This window comes from Chiloscyllium plagiosum, unplaced genomic scaffold, assembly GCF_037043375.1.
Source record: "Chiloscyllium plagiosum isolate Xiang-an unplaced genomic scaffold, Cpla_swu_hap1 HiC_scaffold_27, whole genome shotgun sequence".
Classification (NCBI taxonomy): domain Eukaryota; kingdom Metazoa; phylum Chordata; class Chondrichthyes; order Orectolobiformes; family Hemiscylliidae; genus Chiloscyllium; species Chiloscyllium plagiosum.
The window spans coordinates 65,510,961-65,538,000 of record NW_028270165.1 but is presented as its reverse complement, the minus strand read 5'-3'; the positions used below and the strand labels follow the sequence as shown (position 1 = coordinate 65,538,000).

Here is a 27,040-nt window from a genome sequence, read left to right as displayed (position 1 = left end):
ATGGAAAATTGTAAATAATCATCATTAAGGAAACAATGGCACTGGCGAACGCGAACACAAATACTAATAATAGTATCAGTCATAAATACCCGCAGGTGGAGGTGAAGGGGAGACCGTCACCAACTCGGATCCTGTGGAACAGAAAGTACGAATAATTATAAAGGGCAATGTAACTTAGGAAATCAAATAGTTGCCCTGATTTTTAACATTAATGGCGCACGTCAGTCAGCATCAATCTTACCAGAACACTTTACACTGGCAATTTCCTTGTGGTTGCACTTGCTTTTAGCTGGAGCTGCGGAGAGACAGTCCAACAGAGAGAATTCTCTTCCCTTACACTTCACATCATTCTGCCAGATAACATCTTTCTCCTGGGAGAGAGCGGCCTCATCTCGGGCGGATAGAGCGAAGCCACATCCCAGCTCTCTGCAGACAACATTAGCATCAGTTATATCCCAGGAATTGCCACACAACGTTCCCCAGCGTTGATCGCACATGATTTCCACTCTGCCAGAACAGTTGCTGCTTCCTCCATGCAGGTGCACACTGTCTTGCGTATCTGTGGTACAGAACCGATTATTATTGAATGCAGTACAAAGCAGAATCTCCAAGAATTCGCACATAGAGAAAGAAGACGCACCTAATTGTTTATGGCAGTAAGTTGAACTGAGGGACTGCTCCTTTGTCACATTGCTCTCTGTTGGAAGGAGAAAGATGCTCAGTCTATCGGGAATTCATGCTTGAAATGACACCCGAACATTGAGAAGGCTTGTCATGTTACCTGAACAAACTACACCAGCATCTTCCCGGTGTTGACAGTCGTGTTGACCCCACGGATCTGTGTGACATTGCCACAGTGTCGACTCGTGAGACAGACACTCCATCTCATCGAGCCAAATAGTTCCCGTTCCTGCTCCGAATGATTGAGCGTCGTATTCAACATTCTGGAACTCACCACAGTGCAGCTGTTTACAAATCACTTTGGCAACGTGTGGATCCAATGTGTCTGAACACACTGTTCCCCAGGTCCCATTGTAGAACACCTCCACTCTTCCCTCACAGCGATGCTTTCCATTCACCAGCCGCAGCTCCTTGTGTTCTGTTCAAACAATAACATATATCCAGATTGTTAGATTGTCCATATCGCTGGTGTGTCCTGTGATTGCCGAAACGAGAAGGATGCATGATATGAACAAAGGGAATTGCTGGAGAAACTCAACAGAATCTGTGAAGAAAGAAAGCACAGACAAATCTTCAGGTCCAGTGACGCGGATTCTGAATTGAGGAAGCGTCACTGGACATGAAACGTTGTCTCTTTGTCTCGACGGATGCTGCTTGACATATGAGATTTTCCAGAAATTTTCCTTTTTGTTTTCGATTCGCAGCATCCGCGGATCGTTGTGTTCAGTTTTCTTCATGACACATATTGCAATGAAAAAAGGAGTGAGCCAAATGTGCATCGTGCATGGAGTTTAGAAGGACTTGACCAAGGCACGACGAGAATCTGGCGAACTGTTTGAGAACCCGAAATGGTCGAGAAGCAGAAACTGACAGAAAACAGAAAGCCTGTGTTAAAAGTAAATTGTCCACTTTGCAGAAGTGACGATCCACTGGAACTGGTTCTGATATCATGGCTGTTCAATTATATATATATATAGATATATATGCAATCACTTTTAATTTTGTATCACCAGGGAAGTTTCAAACTGCTCAGTTGGAAGCAAATTACGGAATATTTTTACTGTTCTGAAAAATCATGAAAACCGCAAGTGCACAGTAATAAACAGGCAGTACAGGTCTGACACAATTGTACAGGAGCTATGTCTGATACAGTGAAGTCTGCTCGGAAACATAAAGAAAAAAAAATCACTCCTTCATTTTCGAGCCACAAATAGTTCGATAGACACACGAACATGTCTCATATTTCTGGTGGCTCGTTACAAAAGTAAAGATCATAAATTTGGAATTAATTTTTAGCAAACCCTTTATGACAATCAGGACAATATTGACATCCACTTGGAGTAGTGACAACAGATCAAAAATGACACTTTTCATGACAAACGCGACGTGTATCAATAGAAGATTAAAAAAACTGACAGAAAAGCAACTTAGATTAGAGAAACGAATTGTTCTTTCACTTTTTGTGTACATGTAAGTGTCAGAGATCGTTTCTTTAAATTACTGCCGCTGCTCTACATTCCTTCGAATTCAGTGCACATACGTCAGCATGACGTCTCACCTACAACATTCGAGCAAAGTAAAAGCATTGAAGAATGGCCCTCACCCGAGCACATAATTCTCACATCCTCTTTATGAGAACAGTCGTCTTGGTGACACAATGGTACTGAAGGACATTCCCAGAGAAATGACTCGTTTCCAGAACACTTCACATCCTTCCACCAAATGTGGCCTGAGCCCGGTCCAGAGGACGAAGGGAGTGTCATATCCAGTGCTTTTCCACAACCCAGTTGTTTACAAACGACTTCAGCGTCTACCACATCCCATGAATCATCACAAACTGAGCCCCATATTCCATTGTAGTAAATCTCCACTCGACCAGCACAAGGGCTTCCACCATCTGACAGCCTTAACTGAAAGTGATCTGTGAAAAAATTACACATTTAATACACATTCCCTTCATCACTCAGGGCAACATAGTGTATAGATACAGGAAATAGCGTTTTAAATGTTCTCATGAGAAATACTTATTGTGCTGAAACATAATTTCTTGCAAAATTAATCGATCAAGTGTAACCTTTTAGCAAGAATGGACAGCACATAAATGTTTCAAAATATCTTATTGCACCTGGTACTGCCAGGTTAAGTTTTCCTTTCTATATTGAACATTCCGTGAAATATTTTGCCATCAGTTGCATTTGTGCTTTCTCTTCCTGTCACTCCATTTATGTCTGTCCACGTGTTACTTTGTCTCATGCTCAACCTATTTTATAGTGCACATAACTGTACGTTTGTCCAATATAAATACCGTCTCAGCTTTCATTCATCAGCGCACATGAGAATACTATACCTTACGAGAATATAACTGAAAGACAACATATATATTAGCATGACAGCAATAGCACTTTGAGTAGTTGTAGAAGTGTAAATACTGAAAGGGGACGAAAAGTCATTTCAGGATATTATCACGTGTACTTAGATACAAAGGTCCAGAACTAATTCACAGAATCACGGATTTAAGAAGTCTTCAGCACAGAGAAAGAACCTTCGGCCTACCAATTTTGTTTCTGTCAAAAACAAGCTTCTAAATATTTTAATCTCATTTCCCAGCACTTGGGTTCGTCCTTAACTCCTTCGCATCACAAGTGCACATCTAAATATATCTTAGATTTCCCTAACGTTTCTGCCTCTACCACATTTACAGGCAGTGAGTTCCAGACTACTCCCACGCCCCAAGTGGATGAAAAAGAATATCCTCAGGTCCCTCTGAACCTTCTGTCCATCACCGGAACTCTATGCCGCAAGGTAAGCAATTGCATAACATAGGGGAAAGATTCCTTATTGCTTATTATCCACCTCAATCCTGCCCATACTCAGTCGACTCTGTTCAAAGGAAATGAATCCAAATCTGGCCAAGTTGTCTTCATAGCTAAATGTTGTTCATCTCAAGAAAATCTCTCAGACGTTGCCCCCTGCATTGTCTCCATTACTGTCAAATCCATCCTCTGATATGGATTCCTAAACTGCACACAGTTTTCTGCTCTGGTCTAAATCATGCTTCTTGCAGTTTGAGAATAAACTTGTTCGCCCTTAAAACACTGTCTTCAGCTTCTAACGAACCATTTTATGATCTTTATAGAGGAAAAGTGAAGCTTCCATCACGTCAACAGCATAACAGCTGTTTGTAATTTATTCTGCACAATGGAATTTTTGACAACTTGTGCGCTGGACCTGACACGAGAGGAGACCTTCCCTGAGCTCACTGCTTGCAAACTGCTTTTCTGATTGATCACAAGTCACACAGTTGCTTATATCTACCGCACAGCATTCCAATGTTGTTGCAATGTCCCCGGTTGTAATTCGAGATGAGTACTTTACACACATTCACCAAGAAGCCATTGCCTAGACATTTCAATGAGCATGAAAGCGTTCCTTCAGGGTCTCATCACCATCCCGAGATACATAACGCACAACGACTCCCAAAATATTATATAATTCCAGTGCGGCGACTTCGCATGTGAAACATCTCAAGACATTTGTTTTGTATGGAATCCATCTCTCGTGCATTATCTACAAAATTCAAACTGCGCTTTCAGTCTCTGCAATGCTGCACAAGATCAAAAGTTTCTCAGAGAAGATAAAAAGCTCTACTAATTGAAAGAAATGCGGTCATTTCAAGTAATGGAGTCCTAGAGATGTCCAGCACAGAAACAAACCCTTCAGTCCAACTCCTCCATGTCAATCACGTATTCTAAATTAATCCACTCCTATTTGACAACATTCCACACACATATTTCTAAACCCTTCCTATTTATTCACAAATCCAGATGACTTTTAAATGTTGTAACTCTACTATCCTCCAACACCTCACTGTCAAGATATTTCATACGTACAACCTCTTTTGTGACAAACATTGTCCCTCAGTTCCATTAGAAATCTTTTCGCCTTACTTTTAACCTCTGCCCTCCAGATTCGGATTTCACTATCCTGGGGACAATGCCTTGTCTATTCACCTTATGCATGCCCCTCCTGATATAATAAACTTCTGTCAGGTCTCCCTTCAGCCTCTGACCATCCAGGGAAAAACGCCCCAGTCTGTTTATCTTCTCCCAAAAAGTCAATCCTTCCAACTCTGCTAACATCACTGCAAATCTTTTCTGAATTCTTTCAAGTTTCCCAACATTGTTCTTCTAAAAGGGTGGCCAGAATGATACACATAAGTCCAAAAGTGGCCAACCAATGTACAGCCACAGCATGACTTTCGAACTCTTGTATTCAGTGGCACGGATCAATGAATGTAAGAGGACCAATCACCTTCTTCACTGCACTGTCTCTCCATGCCTCCATTTTCAATGCACTTAGAGTCTGCACACCGAGGTCTCATTGTTTGGCAACAATCCCCAGGACCTTACCATTAAAAGTATAATTTGTGCACGTGTGTCAACTGTACTTTTGGGTTAAGAAACTGTAATTAGATTCCTGATTAGATTAGATTTCTTAGAGTGTGGAAACAGGCCCTTCGGCCCAACAAGTCCACACCGACCCTCTGAAGAGCAACCCACCCACACTCATTCCCCTACATTTACCCCTTCACCGAACACTACAGGCAATTTACCATGGCTAATTCACCTATACTGCATATCTTTGGACTGTGAGAGGAAACCGGAGCACCCGGAGGAAACTCACGCAGAAACGGGGAGAATGTGCAAACTCCACTCAGACAGTTTCCTGAGGCGGGAATTGAACCCGGGTTTCTGGCGCTGTGAGGCAGCAGTGCTATCCACTGTCCCAGCCTGCCGCCCCTTAAGATTAGATTAGATTAGATTCCCTACATTGTGGAAAGTGACCCTTTGGACCAACCAGTCCACACCGACCCTCCGACGTTTAACGCACCCAAACCCATTTCCCTCTGACTAATGCAAATAACACTCTGTGCAATTTAGCATAGCCAATTCACCTGACCTGCCACGTAATGCTTGTATCTCACAACAAAATGGTGTCAATTTCTCATATTCATCCATCTGCAACCGCCGCCCACCTCAGATCTGCTTTCATCCCAGAGATGAATAAATGGTTTCAGTGGCACTGACAAGCAAGTGGTGTACATTCTCAATTTACTCAGCAGATGAATATTTGTCTTGATATATCTGAGCCGGTTTAAATGTGAAGAGTCTACTTACCTGAACAGAGGACCCCTACGCTACTGCCTTCGATGTCAGACGAATTCAATGTGTTGGAGATCCTGCACTCCTGGAGCTGTGATTCATGTCCATGACATTGGACAACATGTACCCACGCATCACCATCACTCTCCCCGTACTTTGAAGAATTATATATTTCTAAGGCATAACCGCATCCCAGCTGTCTGCAGACAACGTTGGCATCATTCTGATCCCACACGGTGTCATGCACTCCGCCCCAGCTTCCATGAGAGTAAACTTCAACTCGGCCATCACAGCGGCTTTCTCCATTCACTAGTCTTAGCGCCCAATTTTCATCTGTAAAATAAGAGTTACTGAGAACAGCGATTGAAATGAACACAGATATTCGAGAACTGACAATCACAGGAAAATGTATGATTTGCAATCATAAAGATATTTTGTCCATTTACTTTTTTAAATACTTTCATCATGTCATTACATTTCTTCTGAAAAAAAATTGAGAGGGGCGTGGAAATAAAAGTGCTGCTATTCTGGCATTCGTTGAAAATAAAGTCTCGTCTTTAGCTAGCGACCCCATTCATTCAGGCCGACTGTCAGTCTGCAGATGCTACTCGTAGGCTTTGACCATTTATATGTTACCACTACTCTCATGGTTGACGGCAGAGCATGTTGCACTGAGCAAATGACCCGCAACATGACTGAGACAACGGTCAAGAAGATAATGGAAATTGAGGAACAAGTCTGTTTGAGAATTATGACATTCAAAACACTTATGAAAATTTGGGATAGCACATAAATTTTAAAACGTGATGCTGTCACTCACTAACGTAACTGCCAATATTCTCCATTTTCTTTTGAAAATTGTCTCCACGCTATGGATACGTCAAAATCTTTTATTAGAAGGTATGAATACATCTGATTACTGCGGCGCCATTTGTGCAGATTCTGATACTCCCTGCCAGGAGTTGAGGGCATAATGTCATGTCGTAAAAATGTTGACACGAGTAATTCAGATGCTTTATGCATTCTCTGGAGGAATGTTGGAAAATTTATGCTCTGGAATTGGAGCCCAGTTTCAGCTCGTGAACAGGGAAACTATGAAGAAATATTGAAAACACAACTCATGCAGCTCCTAATGTTTGTCAGGAAATCAAATCTGGTTTCCACATTTGATCTGCCCGACAAGGTCTTCAGGCTCATAAAAGAGTCACAAAATCATAACTAAAGGCCTGTAAAACCAACTTAGTTAAAATGAAATCAGGCATCAGCACAAATCCTGGCCTCACCAGTCACATCTCCGTTCCCTGAATGACTAAGTATCAGAATAATAATCGTTCAAATGTTCGTGAAATATTCCAAATCTAACAGTCAAACGATCATCAATTCTCCTAACAACTCATCTGGCTAATACTTTTCCTTATGGAAGGACATCTGCCGGTCTAACCTTTACTGACTGACATACGACTGCGGATTATTAACCATATAGTTGAAAGGTAATGACTTCCTGAAGTGAACTAGTGCACCAGTTGAACTCAGATGAATCAGAAAAGGCCTACAGGCCATCGGCTCAACAATGACATTCAATTCAGGTATAAATAAAATAATTACAAACTTTAAGTACACAGAAACACTGTTTAGCGAAAGAACAATTGCTGTAAAGGACACACCCGAGCAGATGACATTGGCCATATTTCCATGTGAACAGTTGAAGCTTTCCCCATGTGAAACTGGACAGTTCCACAATCGTCGCTCGTTTCCATGGCATTCATAGTTTTCCTTCCACACTGGTCGGGCTCCCCTCCCAAATCGAGCATCTCTCGGGATCGACTTTACAGTCCCGCAAAAAAGGTGCTCACAGACCACATTGGCGTCTTGTAAGCCAAAGTAAACACCGCACAGCGTTCCCCACTGCTCTCCATGCAAGACCTCCACTCGCCCAGAGCACCTGCTCTCCCCACCAACCAATCGGGGCCCATTGTTTCCTGTTTTGGATCAAATAAAGAAACAAACGTTTGCAAATATCTACGCACTTGTTCGAGATTCAAAAGAGAAAATAAATCGAATCTCATCCTCCATTGCCCAATACAATACGTGACAGTTACAATGTCTTCAAAATAATTACGATTATTTCATGAAACTCTTTCCACTATTCCCATTTAAAGGGTATTCCCAAGATAGTGATTATGATCATTTACCTCAGTCCTGGAAAACCTATGAAACGAGGGTGTAAAGGTTTACTTGATGCAGTCCATAGTTTGATAACAGTAGTTTACTTTTGGTCCCGATTGCTCGTGCAGGTTAGATTGACTTTTGCAATCATGCAGTCATGCTTAACTCAATTTAATGATGAATACGTGGCTGCATTCTTGTTAGAGAGATGTGGTTGTTGGTGATTTAACCTGATGGTCACTATTCATCAGCCGAGGGTTGAGCTCAGAAGGTAAGGACCATCATGGCAACTTTAGATTTTGGGGGTAATGAACCAACGCTGATGGCATTACCTTATATCAAAGACCAGTCATTCAGCCCACTGAGGTAGCCGATTCCATCAGGGTGTTACAATACAGTGCAGCTAACGAGGCGAATGTATTAAATAATTATTTTTGAAAGCAATTTATGAAACATGGGCAACAAATGAGTTTGCAAGTTTGAGGCAATTGAGATAATTATAATGTTAAAAGTTTTTTTCAACAGGAAGATGATGAGCATCCAGGTGACCAAATCATGACCAGTGCATCAGATGCTGGCTGCAATATGCAGTTTCAATAATATTAACCTTTATTCTCCCATCGAACCTACAGTAATGAAATCAATTATAACCTGTGAAAGTGTACCGTTTGGTAGAATGTGACATGGACTTTCCCGCATTTGCATTGAGATGCAGAGTAACACTTCGAAATTAGCCCCTGGTACCATGCATCAATGTTTTCAAACCATTATTCATGACATCTCCCAATTTCAGTAGAGCATGCAAAGAGAGCAAAACAGATAAGTACGTGACAGATGAAACTTTAAGCAAAGAAGTTTGAGGCAGTATATTTTGGCAGCCTGGAAAATGACGTACAACGTGCATTTAAATGTTTTCACCTTTTCCCTCTTCATGTTGTGAATAAGTGCACTTTGACAGAAGTGCTGGAGCTTCAAAAGCTGAGATACATCAAGTTGACAGAATACTTGGAAGAGTAGTCAGCAATGCAACTTAAACTTAAATTTAAGAATAGAAGAATTTAAGGCAGAAAGAGAGAAATAATTCCTTTGCGTTTGGGAAGATGGGAAAACATTGTTTATAATTATGTGGAACACATAATTCACAAAGTGTGTCCTGGCTCTTGAAGAGATGCATGCTCGACTAATGCGTATTAGTCATGTTATGGATTGTATTCAACCAATGGAGCTGGAACACATAAAGGTATACGAAAATATTACTTGATGAACAAAGCAGCAAACGAAAGAATTTACTGGACCTGCCAATTGATCATCGAAAGAGTAACAGGCAATAATGTTACGATTTGGGACAAAACGTGCACAGTATTGCATATTGGAATGTAATGAATCATTGTTGTGGTTCTGTTCGCCGAGCTGGAAATTTTTGTTGCAAACGTTTCGTCCCCTGTCTCGGTGACATCCTAGACAGGGGACGAAACGTTTGCAACAAAAATTTCCAGCTGGGCGAACAGAACCACAACAACGAGCACCCGAGCGACAAATCTTCTCCCAAATTTTGCATGTAATGAATCAGACTGTTGACAAAGTGCATACCATGCAAAATACAACGTGTTACGAAGGCAAGATAAATTTACAGCAACGTGAAAGTGTAGAGATTGGGAAGGGGCAAGTAAGCAAGGGACAGAACGGTGAATAAATTACCATGATAATATCTATCAGCCAACGAGTGTTTGTGAGCTGGAACTTCTTGCTGAAAAGGTTGTTGGCAAGAGATACCTTCAATGATGCCATACAGTCTGTTAGCATTGTTAAAAACTACTGACCCGATTATGGGTCACGGAGATTTAGAAAATAAACAATTGTCTTGTCATACCTTAAATTGTCTGACGTTCACGTCAATGTATCTGTATCGAACAATGATTCATATTATCCTCCATGAGCGACGTTTAGTCAACGTCGACACTAAAGGGTATTGACTGTGGACAGTTGAAGAAATGTCTTTCCCACCCCAAACGCAAACGTTTTAAAATGTTTAAATTTTGAATAATTTCGTGTATATTTTACCTCATCACTCTTGTGCCACGGAACATGAGAATCTTGAGGATTAGTTGAGATTTGTCACGGTCAAAGCAATGTCAGGAATGCCAGCGACATTACTCTTACACACATTAAGCGGAAATGTGTCTTTTTCTTTAGGTAAGCTTGTACTCACCTGAACATATCAGGGTGACATTGTTGTGTCCAGTGCAATCCTGGTGCGTGGTTGAAGACCGAGGGCACTTCCCCAGCTGAGTCTCATTGCCCGTACATTTAAACACCTCAGTAGCCGTGAGAACAGCACTGCCTCCAGAATGCATCGAGCTTGAAACAGACACTGCGACTCCACAATGAAGCTGTGCACAGGCCACATTGGCGGTTTTCAAATCCCATTCAAGCCCACACATTGTTTTCCAGGTGTCACCGAACTGAACCTCGAGTCTGCCAAAGCATTGGGAATTTTGAGGTAACAACCTCGGAGCTCTGTGATCTGAGATATTTTTAAAAAGCGCAGAATCAGAGCAATTTATAGCAACAGCGACTTAGATTATTTTCTGATAAACATTAATGTGATTAACTTTGGGTCTGGTACATCTGGAAATAAATTGTTCCTGCAATCAGTTTGCTGCCCTGTCGATCTCATTCATGTTCACCCACAACTCCGACCCTCATCTAATCTGACAGAAAGCGACTTTCAACCTGGAGATAAATGGCACAAAGTGATTCTGCCAGCCAACTCAATGTCGAACCTCAGTATGCATTGGGTTGTAAATGTGATAATTCCTGCAGCGCAGTTCTCTCAATGTGGCTTCAAATGACATCACAATGGACACCTATCCTGCCCCTTTACCGGATTGGAAACGGTAACAGGAATTCACCTCTCCCATTGTCTTCAAATATTCACAAATTGCATTGTAACACAGAATAAATTGGGGGTTTTGTTAGTATCATGTTAATAATATTTGGATAGTTGTCGTTGTGTTATCATATCCCTTTCTGGTTCCAGACAGCACTGACTTGTGATAAACCTGCACAGAAATGGCAATAGATTTTTACCTGAACAGACGACACCAGCATCATTGTCGTGTGAGTAACTGTGGGGATCCCATTCCTGTGAATGACACTCCTTCAGAGCCCGCTCGGTCCCGCTGCACTCAACATTCCAGGTCACAATAGGTCCGGATCCTCGTCCAAAGTGAGCCTCGCCCGGGGCAGAGACCGCGGTCCCACAGTCCAGCTCCCGACACACAACAGCAGCATCTTGCATGTCCCATTCATAATCATCCACAGTTCCCCACTGCCCCTTGTAGTGAATCTCCACTCGGCCAGAGCAAGGACTGCCCCCATTCTCAAGTCTCAGCCTCACTGTCTCTGTAAATATAGAAGTGGTCACCAACGTGAACACTGCTTAATTGTATAAGATCGAATCATCGCCTGCATTCCCGGCTCACAATGAATGGGAGTGAGGGCATGGTAAAAATGCAGGCTATCGCAATATAACTCAGGATACGTAATGTGGATGGAGAAGGGCGAATGGTCATTTTAAAAAAGATGCCGAGTCACAGAGAGCGAGGGTCTCCACTAAACTAGCCAACGTGAGAAGATTTTTATTTCTCATTCATGGGATGTGGGCACTCTGAATCGCGAGAAAAACACACTGATCCGCACTGCGAACATCTGAAAATGAAACAGCATTTCCGTCTCCCACTGCCAGAATTATTGTGGGATGTCCAGTCATGTGAGCATGATGTCACTGCTCAATTGTGAGTGAAATAATTTATATAAATTTCCGACAGCAGCACTGCGTGTGTAGGTGCATCTTCACAGTACCTCCATGTGTTGTCTCTCTATCTGAGAACGGCAGTGTGCGGATGAACTGAGTTTTCACACTCTGCTCCCCTGAAATAAGAAATCTTCAGGAATAATGCATCCCCATTAGTTATGAACACACAGCTGTTCAACTTGCACATTAAGGCAAGGAGATCACCAGCACAAGTTAGTGTTTGAACGGAATCATCAGAATACAGGTTTTGCCTCGAAATGAAAAAAAAGTGCAATTACCTTTACTCTCGGCCTGAGTGTCCACACGTCTGCCTGAAATAGGGGGATGAAAATTAAAATGTTACAATTCAATTTAACACGTAGAAATAAATTAAACAAATGCAACAAATGCGGGCAATAATTATCGTTAGTTTGCCAAATAATCCTATTTTACACAGAGGATTGTGTTAGTAGGGAATTAGCTGCGAGTGGAAGTGATTGAGGTGGGAACATTAATAACGTGTAAAAGAGGTTCGGACAATGACATGGATAGGGACAGTTGAGAAGGATATGAGTCAAGTGCAGAGAAATAGGTTTTGTGTGGATTGACATTTTGGTTGACATGGAACAGTTTGGGGCAAAGGGTCTCTCTCCGTGCTATGACTCTATATGATATCTGGAAATTTCATATCCTCATTTCATGCAATGCTGATAAAAGCAGGAAATATAATTACTGCAATTATCAATTATTGTCTGTTTTCTTCTAAAGTTAACCGAATTGTTTCCACACACAGAGACACGCTGCCAACTCTCTGACTGGTCTACTCGTCACTTGTTTTGAATCTCAGAATAATTTCTATAAAACTTTCAAGCAATCAGACAACACGGGTCATCTGTCCATGTGTTAATACATGGTCGCTCACTTGATTTATTCAATCCCTGCTGTACAACCTCTCTCATTACCTGCATTCATCGACTTGAATGATCGTTCACCTCTTTATCATTCGTATGCAATATCCTTACAATGTAATGCTAAATCCTTGTTGTTTTTTAATGTAATTTGGTTGCAGAAAATGAACAGGAAAATTTTAAAACAATGTCTTGCAGGTTGGCCCGTTCATCAGAAGTTTGATGTTCCTTACTAACTGGAGAGTTTTGGAAAACAACAAATCCGGATCAGATCAGTGACACCATTGTGAACTCTCTCACTGATGGGAGAACTGATGCAAATTAAATCTACTGAAAGACTTTTGGTCGCGATTTCAGACAGATGTAACTATGGAATTAACTTGTCTGGTTTTGAACACGTATGTTGTCCTTTTGAACTACTTTTGAGAACATTTACTGTCTCACATGAAACACTACAGAGGACATAACATGCAGCGTTGAATCAAGTGACAGTCGGTACAATTAGTGTCCTACACTTTTCACACCGATAAAAGAACATAAGAACTCGGAGCAAGAGTGGGCCACCTGGCCCATCAAGGCTGCGCCGCCATTCAATGAGATCCTTTCGTGGATTCAGTTAGACTTACCCGCCTATCCTCCACAGCCCATAATTCCTGTACTGTTCAATAATCTATGTATCTTTGTTTTAAATGCATCCAACAAGCCTCAACTTCTTCACTAGGCAGGGAGTTCCACAGGCTCACAACAGAATTGGTGAAAAAGTTACTCTTCACCTCAGTCTGAAATCTCATTCTCCCTATTTTAAGGCGACGTTCCCAGGTTCTAGTTTGACCCGTCAGTGGAATAAACCTCCACGCTGCCATCATAATTGTATAAGTTTCTGTAGGAGTCACCACTCATTCTTCTAAATTCCAATGAGCGTAGTCCTCGTCTTCTCAAGCTCTCCTCACAGGCCAAACCTCTCTTCTCCAGAATCAATGCTGTGAACCTTTTCCGCTATCTCTCTACTGCCAGTATATTACTCCTCTAACACTGAATACTGCCTCTTCAAACTGAATCGCTGTATTGAGAAAGAAGTCAAGTTGATTTTCAGTCTGCTTCAGCCGGACATGAGGGACATGAACGTCACTTCTTAACTGTAGTGTTTATTTAGATTTCAATAAATAGTCATTATTTGTCTGATATTTTGTAATTTAATTAAATGTCAATCAAGGCAGGGAATATAAAGAAACAAAATTATTGACAGCAGCAAAAATGCAGAATACCTGTCCTTTTTGAACGAATTAAAACTGAACACATGTTAATTACTAAATTTAGAAACTAAACAATGCATTCACCTCCCGTTTGAAAGGACTTTACTCATTCATTTTTTAAAAAAAGATCAATTAGACTTTACGGTCTATCCGAGTAGTAGAATTATGTCGAGAATAAAGAATTCATGTCTTCGTAAAATTGAAAACAATGAGTTGAACATGGGTGCCTGCAAGTGATCCTTGTATTTCGTCTTGGCTAATATCGAATTTATAAAAGAGTAATAATGGATTAAGAAGTCTGCTATCCATTACTTCTGCAGGAGGTGAATATTGAAATGGTTTATGCAACTTACAATTTCATATTTCATGCACTTCCCTAGTTGTTCAACAAAGATCTACAAAACATAATGATGGAGGTGTTCACCATCTCGTGCTTTGTCATCTGATCCAAGAATGTTGTTACTTCTAGTTTAGCAAATATGAGATTAAGCAATCCAATTTGTCCCACTGTTTCACAAATTCAGAAGATTCAAAGCGCGAGATGAAACAAAATAGTGTACAAGTGATGCAGAACCAGAGTAAAATTACTTCTCTTTCAAATCTATTGTCTCATCTTAGGAGCCACTGAGACTGTTGATCTCGAAAGTACACAAAACTAAACTCAGAAATCTTTCTTTCAATGGTTTTGCATCGGTCCCCAATCAAGTCTCCTTCAAGTGCTTTTAATTAAATTATATGCAACAGCGTCAGGACTTCTGCCTCTGCTCGTCAAACTCACAACATAAACCATTTCACAAATTAAGCCAAAGCAATTGAGACACCAGGCTGCTGGCAGAAGAGAAAGGTGCATATGGAAAATCTGAAACAAATATGGAAAATGCTGGAGAAACCCAACACATGCGGAGAGAGGAACAGTGTTAAAGTTGCGACTCTGTTGGGACTCCTTATTTTCTCTCATTCTGTTCTGAGTGATCATATCAGACTCGAAACATTATCTGTGTTTCACTCTTCATTAATGTTGACAGATCTCCTGTGTTTATACAAAATTTTCCAAGTTTCTTTAAGGTATGAAGCTGTTCTGCATACTGCACAAAGTTCATGTTAATAAATGTATAATCAACCTCCTTTCTTCATATATCAGCTAATAAAATAATGTTGAAAGTATTCACACATATAAAATGTGAAACTACGTCTGAACGACTTGAACAGTGTTGATATGCATGTCTTTTTTATCTTCTGCCATATACCTTAGGACAAAATACACAGCAACTAAACTTTAAAGGAGATAATACCAGTTTAATCTTCTGGATATAAAATGCAATCCACTCTCAGTGTCACTGCACCCATTATATGGGTGTAAATGGATTGACCAAATACAGCACGTCAACACAATCTAGGCACACTAGTTACTCTAACCCAACATTTCGATCTCGAGAGACTGATTTAACCTCTGCGATCTGCTTTATGGAAATAATCCACAACATGCCGACTAAAGCACTTAATTCATTAATATACATGGAAATATATCGGATAGCCAACGGGAGAAGAATGAGAAAGAAGGCTTCAATACCTTGGATAATTCATGATGCTGGATAAGTAGGAGTAAATTTTCCAGAGAATGAGAAGCCGAACTTACCACAAAGCAATACACCTCCGTGTACATGAACTCTCTTAACATACTACGCCATAACATTTACAGAATCTCGTGTAACTTAGACACCCTACAGTATGGAAACAGGCCAAATGGCCCAACATGTCCATGCTAACACTCCGAAGATTAACCCAACCAGACCCATTCCCATCTGATTAATTCACCGAGCGCAGTGTGGGCAACGTGGCATGGTCTGCACATCATTGGACTGTGGGAGGAAACCGGAGCACCTGGATACACAGGGACAATGCATAAACAGGGACATTTTTTAAACTCCACACAGACATCGCCCGAGGCTGGAATCAACTCAGCCACCATGCCGCTCCATATAATGATCTGAACTGGGATGTCCATTCTTTCACTACCAGTCAAGAACAGGAGCCAGATTTACAGCATTATTCACTTTCTGACTCCTCAAGAGTAATAACTGTGAGCAATATACAAGCCAGCGCTATGAACAGACATTCGCTACTTACATTGCTGCAATAAACTGTAACACACTTTCAAAAGCTGGAAGGCACTTGGCACAAAGAAATCGGCTTCACTTACAACCCTTCCATTAGCTGAAGAACTTAAAGCATTCACCACCAAGATTCAGCCACCAAAGTTGCGCCATCAATGTTAATTGCAAGAACTCAGCTAAACTCCTTCCCTAACTGAACAAAACTGCAGCCACACTACCTAGCAAGGTGCACAGATAATTAAAAGCACCGGCACCTGCAAATTCCCATCCTGATTGGGATGGCGACATTGTTCCTTCACTGATATTTGGTCAAGATCTGCAATTCTCTCCTCGCATATGATGATGTACAGAGGGTCAATTAATGCAGTGGACCATGAGATCAGGTGACCGCCACCTGGAAGGATTTTCTGTAACATTGACCAAACCAGACATTCCCACAGTTTTGAACAAATAGAAAAAGTGTCGTGAAATAAATATCCGAACAATAATAAAGTTGGAAAAGGATTTATTTTGGATATTTCATTTTTTAAAGGCTTGCGTGATGAAAATTGTGATGTTAAACAATATTGAGGTAAACATGTTAATTCCACATCAAATAGTGGAAAAAAACCTCGAATGCGGTGAACGTGAATTTAGAAACATATGGAAAAAGCACAACTCCAGATTACAGTCGAGCCAGTTTATTTGGAACCACGAGCTTGTGGAGTGCGCTCCTCTATCAGCACAACGACATGGTGAAGGAGCAGCGCTCTGAAGGGTAGTGCTTCCAAATAAACCCCGTTGGACTCTAACATGATGTTGTGTGATTTTTAACTTTGTCCACCCCAAACCAACACTGGCTCCTCCACATTAAAGTAACCTCGATCCACAAATAATATCACAAAACGGTCAGGCAGACCATAGGTATAATCTGAGAGTATAATCCATTTGTGCGTGAGTTTAATTAATGGTGACATAGTGCTGACTGATGTTTTACTGACACCATATTCACTGTTAGCACAGAGTCTGGTGCACCCAAATGTAACAGACAACCGTTACAGCTGGTCAGATTTTGTTGAGAACATTGGGATTGCTTTCTTCTTGGCTTGCCTTCAGTGATAACACCGTTAGCAAAAAAAAATCAAAACAAGATTAGACGTCTAAACTACCTCCATATTTCTGTTCAGATCATGTTGAAAAGTAAGTCTAGTACAACTGTCATCAGAGAATGGGTACAACTCTCACCAGAGAATAGGAGATATGTGTAAAGTGAGTTCAAGTTTTCGAAGAGCTAACTCTGCCAACAAAATGATATTACTGTAAGCCCTGCCTCAATTTGCAGCTCTCTTGCCTCGACACAGAAAGGTAATTGCTCAAACCCATTTCAACCGGTTTGAGCATAAATTCAGCGCTGAAGGAGCAGTTGATGCACGTATCTTAGAGTCCTAGACACTCTGTGGGAAAAGAAGAGGGTGAACCCTGTCGGGTTGTTCCCTCAGCAGACTGTCCAAGTCATTTGGCAGAATGCTTCATCACCAGAACGTTCTAACAAGCACGAAGACGTCGCTTGGCTTGTGGTGAGAACGGCACAAACTGCGAGATCCCTCATGTGCACCTGGCCAGTTTGTGACTACCCACACTGCTCTTTAAGTGGATGCAGGGTTTGGAATGATGGCAGGGGACACGGGAAGTGACCGTCAAACACATCTTTCTGGAATTGCCCTTTACAAACTATGTCTGGAGAAAGATGCAGTCAATTCTGTCGAGGCTTTTCACAAACAGCTCTTTGACTCAGGACACTGCTCTCCGATCAGTTGCCCACGATACACACCGACACTGAAACAAACATCAACTGCGCCTGGAAGAGCATCAACTCGCTGAAAAATGCTCTTTCGTTTGCATGAAACTCTTTGGTATTCCAGTGCAAGCGTTTGTCCCCGACGGAGAGTTGCACACTGGCACATTCCAAAGTGCAGGACTGTGTGTTTAGGAATGCATTAAATGTTGAGGCAGCTGCCGCCAAGGCAGTGGAGAAAGACCACTGTCTGAGGTCTTACTGCTGAAGGTATATGGGGGTCCGTTCAGTTATCAGACACCCACCCCCCCCCCCCCCCCCCGATGTCTCATGTATATATAAATACATGCCTTTAGTGTGTTGCTGGATAGAGTCAAATTCCAGTGTTGGTTTATCCTTCATACATGAATGTACAGAAATAAGAGAAAATTAGGATTGTAGATGCTGAAGATCAAAGTCTAAATGGGTGGTGGTGGAAAAGCACAACTGGCTGGGCAGAACCCGAGGAGCTGGAGAGTCGACGTTTGAAGCATAAGATCTTTATCCTGATGAAGATTTTATGCTCGAAACGTCCAACCTCCTGTTCCTTGTATGCTGCCTTACCAGATCTGCTTTTCCAGCACCACAATTTTTGACTACTGTACAGAAGTGACCTGTTTCATTGACTACGTATGCATGTAAAGGTATTTTTTATGAATAAAGTTTTTATTTGGAGACAGGAAAAAAGAAGACATCTTTCTGTAAAAATGTTTACAGTAATTCTACTGAATGTCTTCAACAACTTCCCCAGTCCAGGAAGAAGAGCTATTGATATTGCGCTGGCCAGTGGCAATCATTCAACTTAATTCACTGAATAACAAAACTGGTGAACAAAAGAAGGTCAAAGGAACTGTGCATGTTGGAAATCAGAAACAAAGGAGAAATTGCTGGAAATACTTCGCGGATCTGGCAACATTTGCAGACAGAAAGCAGCGTGAATGTTTCGCTTTGGTTATTTGAAGATGACCAGTTAACTGTGCTCTTTATTAGAGCGACAATTCTAACAGATTTCATGGAATAAATTGCCTGCCAAGTTTCTAAAATCACAGAACTGTCTGAACAATAAAATATAACCAATTAGCGCACAGCGCCTTTGTTCCACTGAGGATGCGAACGGCTAACTGCGCCCTTTATCACAGCAATGTTTCTTACAGTTTCCTCGGAGGAACTTGCCAGTCACGTTTTCAAAATTGCAGAACTGTCTCAACAACAAAATGTACCAAATTGGCCCAGAATTCCTTTGTTTCACTGACATTGTCAACGGCGCTATATAAATGCATCAGTGTCGAGAAAGTTTTCGAATGTAAAGAGAAGAAACACGAACTAAAATCAGTGACACATCAAGCTCCGAGAAATGCAAAAATGTTCAGTTTCTGTTTTACATTCTCCCAAATATTGACGAATAAATTAGGTAGATATTGTTCAGCAGGTTTCCCAACTACGCACACTGTTGAAGCAGCGATGGGCACTGTTTCCAAACACACCCGAATTGTCTGAGTAGGTTTTGAACTCTGTGAGCTGTACGGAAACTACGAATAAGTGCAAGGATTGGGGGTGAATGGGGGTTGTGGTTGGGAAGCTCTGAAGCCTCAGAAACAGTTCCATAAAAAGTCAAAAAATAATGAAGACAAAATAATTTTCATTCCCTATCATGCCACTATTTTATCTCGCATATACTTATCATTATATTTTTGCCACATGTATGTTACTAATCATTGACCTATCAATGGTTGAGAAAATGTATTCAAGTGACCATAACTCACAGTTCAATAGCTGCAGAAGAAGTAACTTCACGAGGCTTACAAACATCGTCCCAGCTGGTGATTCCAGATCAAATCGGAACATTTGCTGAATGCTGATCACAGATACAGAGCAGCAGTTAACGTATCAAGTGACTCCTCGATTTCTGTAACAGTTAGTTCCTTCACCACGCCTTGTCCAGGGGCTCGTGTTTCTTTCCATCAACCAATAGATTTTGATGTGAGCAGACTATTGAGTAAACTCTGTCTTCTCCACCAATGAGAAATGATGTGACCATTAATGGGTACAATGAAACAGGGTTCCAAACACTAGTTCATCTTAACAGATCAATGACGTTTCAGATTTTGACTTGGAAGCGAGTCCCCACGCCGGAATCCATATCACAGAATCACACAACCACAGGACGTTATTGGTCTCAGATTCTTTGAAGATACTCTGCAACTCAGCATCTCCACGAGCAGCTGGAGAAAGAGCTCAATTTCCATTTCTTCACTTTACACTCTTCAGGACTAAAAATGGAGACTAACAACTTCTGAGCTGAACCTCTACCCTTCCTTTAGATTACAAGTAACCCATTTCCTCCTTTATATATTCCTGTCCTGTCGACATTGGTCTCAACACAGCAGACCCACATTAATCTCATTCCCCCAATCCTTAGCACCTATTCTGAGTCATAATTCTGTCTATTACTATAACTATCAGTCCGTTGTCTTATTCTCTGAGCACACAGACCACCTGTTTCAGTCTCTTCTCCTCCCCCGTCTGTGCACACTATTAAAAACTGTCATTATCCAGAATAATCACATTTGATTCAAAATATTAACTCGCTTTGTGTGTCCACACATGCTGCTCAACTTGTTGTTTTCTTCAAATGTCAGTCTTGTTTCTTTATAAAATCAGCTTTCCGTCATTCTAAAAGTGTTAACCATTGAATTAACATTTAGAAAAACTTTAAAAAGTCCCCAAAAATCTTATCTTATTTTTACTACAGTTCGTAATTTCTATGTCTCTTCTGCAAACTTGTTCCCTCGTCTCCATCACGATACCTTCCAATATTTTACTCATCAGGATCATTCGATAGAATTTGTCCAACCCAGTTACGAGAGGAAATAATTGTTTTCTTTTGCTCTTCGTCTGCAAAATCTGCTCAAATTTCAAATCATGTTGATTTCCCTCCTTGGATGGTCAGCTCTTATGGGACGGAGAAAGTGCAATACAACAATGTTTTGCAATTATTCAAATTTGCCAAATATCAAATTTCCTCTTGATATGCGAGAGGAAATAATTGTTTACTTTTCCACTTCCTCTGCAAAATCTGCTCAAATTTCAAATCATGTTGATTTCACTCCTTGGATGGTCAGCTCTTATGGGACCGATACAGGGCAATACAAGTTATTCAAGTTTGCCAAATATCAAATTTCCTCTTGATATGCCTCATCTTTCAAACTTGCAGGGCCTGACATCATGGCAACTGTGACTGTACATGTAGAGCATAGAACATAGAATATCGAACATTACAGCGCAATACAGGCCCTTTTGGACCTCAATGTTGCGCCAACTTGTGGAATCAATCCGAAGACGACCTGTGGAATTAATCTATCCGACAGTAGTCCATTTTCATCCATATGTCTGTCTAATGACCATTAAAATGCCCTTAAAGTTGGCGGGTCTGCTACAGCAACAGGCAGTGCATTCCACGCCACTACGAATCTCTGAGGAGACTAAGTCATACAAAAATGCAACAAGTTTGTCACTTCATCAGAAAAAGTGAGGACTGTAGATTGTGGAGATCAGAGTCGAACAGTGTGGCGCTGGAATAGCACAGGAGGTCAGACAGCATCCGAGGAGCAGACGAATCGACGTTTCAGACTGAAGGCTTTCATTGGCAAATTGTGGAGCCTGATAAACTGCATTTTTTGGCACTAACTGAGACGGCAATAGATTTAATACATGTTTTGGTTTGTCACAATGCAAAAGTGTCTGTTCTAAATTCGAGGAAGGGAGAAACAGGGATGTCCAGGCTGTCCGGTTAATTGCAATATTCTGAACATGGTAGTGTCCACCATAAACAATGTGATTACAAGCATCAATTTGGTCAGATAAAATTGAAATTATTTATTGAAGAGAAGTCGTGGTTTGAGAACTCCACAATATTTTGATGGGGTAACTGTTATATTGAATATGGGAGAATCTGTCCATTTGTATCGACGGATCTTTGAACACTTTTGATTAAATCGAGGTGTACAGAAATGAAGCCTGCGCTATCATATGTGACATACGGTCCAGGACAGAGAATTGTCTCACAGAGAAAAAAAGTTGTGCATTTTCAGTGGGAAGGAGGTGATAAACGGAGTGTAAGGGAAATCGAAGGTGGGACATTAGCTATTTACAACGCACTTCAACGATTTTGGATGAGGGGATCAAATGTGACTTTGAGAGGTTTGCTGATCAGAACCATACAAACAGGCTTCAAGGCCTTCCGGACAAGTTGAGTCAAAGAGCAAATGCGTGAAAGATGCCGTCGAACTCGGATCAGTGTGAGGTTCATGACATCGGACAGAAAACAGGAGAGAATAGGAAACCAGAGAGTAAAATAAATATTTAAAGATATGTTAGTGATAATGAACAAAGAGAAACGGATGACCCGGTACCCCATTAACTAAAAACAAGGAAAGAAGTCCGAGACTGAAAGGTAAGTGCTAATTTGACCTTCTTTGAAAAACGGGTTCAGTCCAAGAACAACGTTTTTTAAAAAAAACTGCTTCTACAGAACATTGCAGAGACAGTTGAAGTATCATGTGCCGTTTTGATCGCCTTGCCTAAGATATAGTGCATTGCATTGGAATAGTTGCAGTAAAATCCACCAGACTGATTTCTCGCATAGCAGATGTGTCCTCTAAGGAAACATTGCATTCATTATGTCCACAATCATTGGTGAGGATCTCATTGAAACGCAAATAATTCTAACGGCCTTCACATGCAGGATGCAGGTTTGATGTTCATCTGGCTTATGATATCGAGAAAAATGGGTCATGGTCTTGGGATACAGGTTTGCCATTTCGTAGGGTTGCACAGAGATTTTGTCACTCAGGGAACTGTGAGTGGAATTCTCGAAAATGTCGTTGGGATGTCATTGGTACATTCAAGAAAAAAAGCATCAGTTACCTACCAGCGTGAAAACTGTGGAAGTTAAAAGGTGAAGTTAGAACATAGAACGTACAACAATACAGCGCAGACCAGGCCCTTTGGTCCTCGGTGTTGCGTCAACCGGTGAACTATTCTCAGTTCGTCCCCCAACACTATCACAAAATCATCCATGTGCTCATCTAAAGATTGTTTAAATCTCCGTAATGTTGCTGAGTTGACGACATTAGCAGGTAGGGCATTCCACGCCCTTACCACCCTCTGTGTAAAGAACCTGCCACTGGCATGTGTCTTAAACCTATCACCCCTCAATTAGTAGTTGACTCTTTCATTGCACTTTGTGACATGTGGAGCAGCAAGAGGGATAATTCAGATCTCCTAGTGTAATCAATTGTGGAATTGAATGCAGATCATGATCTGAACCTCAAACCATTTCCCTGTAACCAATTCTATTTAAAATTCTATCACTGGATACGGGAAGCGCTGTCTCTGCCAGGATTTATTACCCATTGCATTTTCCCCCTTGAGAAATTCGTCATGAACTAGGTTCTTAAAACTTTGAACACGAAATGCTGAAGTTAGACTGACAATGGCGTGAGGGAGGTATTTTTCAGGATTTTGACCCAACGACAAGGAAGAAATGTCGACATACATCCAAGTCAGGATAATGAATAGCATAGTTGGGAACTTGTTCTGTTCCACATATCTGCCGGCCTTATTCTCTGGGTAGAATTTCTCGTGAGTTTGTAGACTGCTGTCTGAGGAGCCTTGGTGAATTTATTCAATGTCTTTTGAAAATAGTGCACATTGCTGTTACTAAGTGATGGTAGTGGATGTTTGTGGATGTGGTCACAGTCACTTGGCTGCTTTGTTCTGGATGCTGTCAAGGTTATTGAGTTTTGTTGGAGCTGCACCAAGTCCGGCATTTGTGGAGTTTCCATCACTATGTCTCTCGGTCCACAGACGCAGCGAGACACGCTGAGATTTGCAGCATTTTCGGTATTTCATTAAGATCTAAGTTGCCCTGGTGGAACTCAGACTGGGAATCAGTGCGCAGTCTATTGCCATGGGGTACCTGTTTGACAGCATCGTTGATGACCCCTTCAAACACAAGACTGCTGACTGAGAGTAAACGGGTTTAGACAATATTTGGCCTGGTTGGATTTGTCCTGTGGTTAACACAGGAACATATGTGGCCTATTTCCCGCACTACCTTTGGACATGGAAAGTGCAGAGACATTGATATAAAGGTCATCATGTCAAATTATCCTTTTGCAGGTGACCACTCCTTACGGAAGTGTAGATCACAAAATACGTGAAACAAAATTGGATGATCACAGAATACAAAATGAAGTTGTGGAAGTGTGTGTGTTATTTTCTCTCCCTGAAAGTCTGTGATCAATGTTGTTACAACAGCATCAGTGCTCTAACTCAGTTGTTTGTAATATACATAAGTGCTTTGAAAGAAACTGTAGGTGCTCTGATCAGTGACGTTCTGACCGTCACACTTATTTTCAATACCGATTAAGAATCCTCATCACTCCTTTACTACTATTATGCCTGTCTCTGTCTTATGCTCTGCTTACTCTCCACATCTCTTTCCCTTGAGCATCTCAGATGAACTGCACATAAATCAGCATTATCCAGCCCTCTTCAGTGGACTCGAAACATTAAAATCATATTTGTCCCAAGTTTCTGCAGTTCTTCTGTGTTCTTAATTCAGATTGCCAACACCATCAGAACTTTGATCGTGTTACCATGGTTTCGAAACTGGGTACAGTTTAGCGTTATTGACTACATTCATTCACGTTATCAACAATTTCCATTTTATCCTGTGCTGTTTTGAACTATTCATCTACAAGACAGCGCCTGAGCCATGTCTCACAGATGTGCTGCAGAATTTCACATCATATATGGGTTGTGTTGCGATACAGGGCAAATTGCCAATCATCTGAAGAAATCTGATCTTTCAGACAGAGGCGAAATGCATGAACACGCATTTTGATATCATAAATGCCGGACATTACCAACGAATTGATTGCATCGAAGAGCCGTAGCATATTGTTAGAAAACACGCAGAAGCATATTTTACAGCAGATAATAATTTGGAATTTGGCAGGATTTATGGAAGGTACAGTGTATGAAAAGGCAGCTTCTCAGTCTGCAGAACCACAGAACCGTCACTGCGCGTCTTGCCTGTCTGTTCAAACAACAGGAAACACCTGGTACCGTGGTAAATTCTGTGCTCTAATGTTGTCGCCTGTTTCTCCTTTAAAATAAAAAATATCAGATGGAAAAAAGCAGTAAATCGGAATAAGAATAGACACTCAACAGAATCTCAATGGGTGCTTCATCATGGAAGGGCACATCTCAGCTCCAGGCTCATGTCAACTGGGAATCTATAAATATGTTAACACCTTAAATCCTGAACGGTCGCACAAAATTTCTGTAATCTAGTTACTGGTAAACAAACGTCTAAAAGAGTGATTCAGCGTGACAGAAAAGATCAGTTTGAGATCCAATCAGTGCGAACAAACGTGAATTAGGATCAAAGACTGAGGCTTTACGTTTGAAGACAGTCTGTCACGGTTTCACTGAGTTGCAATAGCGTTACAGACTGGGATGAGTTTGTTCGGCCAATCGTGTCTGTCCTGGCTGTTCAAACACTCATGATTACCTAATGCCAGTATCCTGTCTTAATCGGATAATCTTGCAAATATTTGCTTCCATATTCATCTAATGCTGTGGCAAGTTTCAATCTGCATTCCCCAAGTTTCCAGGCAGTGCCTTCCATATCCTGACGTCCATCTTCGCTGCTTTTGCAGATCTCTAAACTATTGTTGTCACCTGCTTGTCCCATTTGTTTTCGGGAATGCTTTCTCCCAATCTACTCTGTCCACATCTCTCAGGCAGGCCGGAGGAGATATGAAGCATGTGAAATCATTACCATAGAGAGACGCAGAAACGTGACAGTTGCACTAATTCGGAGCAGGAATAAATCAATGGGCATTATACACAGAAAGACGTTGAGCACTGATGTCACAGAATTATATGATCACACCATAGAACATAGAACAGACCTCCAAAGGAGCTGGGCTTTCTGCCCAGTATGCTTGTGTACACCATGATGCTGTTCTAAACTGATTCCATTTGCATGCATATGGTCTGCTTCTCTCTATCCTCTACCTGTTCATTCAACTGTCTAAATACCATTGTTGATATTATAACTGTTCACGCCACCTCCCATGGTAGCACATTCCAGGTACTACTATCTTTGAGGTTACAAACCTGCCTCGGACTTTTCCTTCCACCTTTCTGCCTCTCAACGTAAAATTGTGCCCACCAGTATTGTACATTTCCGCCCTACGGAGACTCTGATTATTCTCTTTGCCTCTCCCTCTCATAATTTTAGATACTTCAGTAATCTCCCCCTCAGCTTCTGATGCTCAAAAGGAATAATCCACGTTTGTCCAACATCTCTTTGTGGTTAATACATTCCAATCCACCAACATTCTGTGAAACATCTTCTGCATGCTCTCCAAAGCTTCCACCTGCTTCCAGTAGTGCAGCCTTCAAAACTGTGCATGGGCCTCCAAATTTTGCTTGATCGATGCCTTATACATTTGCAGGGCGATTTGCCAACATTTACATTTACTGCCCCGACTGGAGAAGGAAAACATGTTGTATAACTTCATTCCTAACTTATCCACTTGTGTTGCATCTTTCAGGGAGATAAGAACCCTTTGTCAATCAATGATATTCAGAGACCGACCATTAACAGTGCAGTTTCCACTTGCATTTAATTTCCAAAAATGCATCACCATCTCTTACCAGGTAAAACGCTATCCATTGTTTCTCCAACCAAATGTCTAATTGATCCATGACTTGTTGTGACTTTTGACTCCCTTCCTTACTGTGCATAATCAGCCAATTTTTGTGTCGTCTCCAAACTTACTAATGACACCACCTACACTTTCATCCAAATTTTATACATGTGGTTAATGACCTGCAGACAGAGAAAAACTCGGTTCTGTGTCATCCTGTGTTTTCAATGGTCAATTCAATTTTACACCAACCTTTCCATATCACCATGGATTCCATATCACTTACTTTTATGAACCAATCTACGATGAGGAATTTATCAGATACTTTACTAAAATCCTTGACCTTCATTGACGTGTTTTCCTCTTGCTTGTAAGCTCCCACGTCCATCAAATTACACTTATTTCGATCCAACTCCAT

The 27,040-nt window shown here is 41.2% G+C and overlaps 1 protein-coding gene across 1 annotated transcript; it reads right to left on the bottom strand.

Annotated features, from left to right (window-relative positions):
- Nucleotides 1-75: 75 nt before the first annotated feature.
- LOC148144495 (scavenger receptor cysteine-rich type 1 protein M130-like) lies at nucleotides 76-27,040 on the bottom strand. Its single transcript, XM_087975352.1, has 10 exons — nucleotides 26,875-27,040; nucleotides 12,105-12,137; nucleotides 11,100-11,414; nucleotides 10,219-10,533; nucleotides 7,508-7,822; nucleotides 5,859-6,176; nucleotides 2,285-2,602; nucleotides 782-1,099; nucleotides 242-559; nucleotides 76-131 (listed from the first exon to the last, which is right to left on the bottom strand). The coding sequence occupies exons 1-10, from the start codon at nucleotides 27,038-27,040 to the stop codon at nucleotides 76-78; spliced, it is 2,472 nt and encodes an 823-aa protein (XP_087831478.1).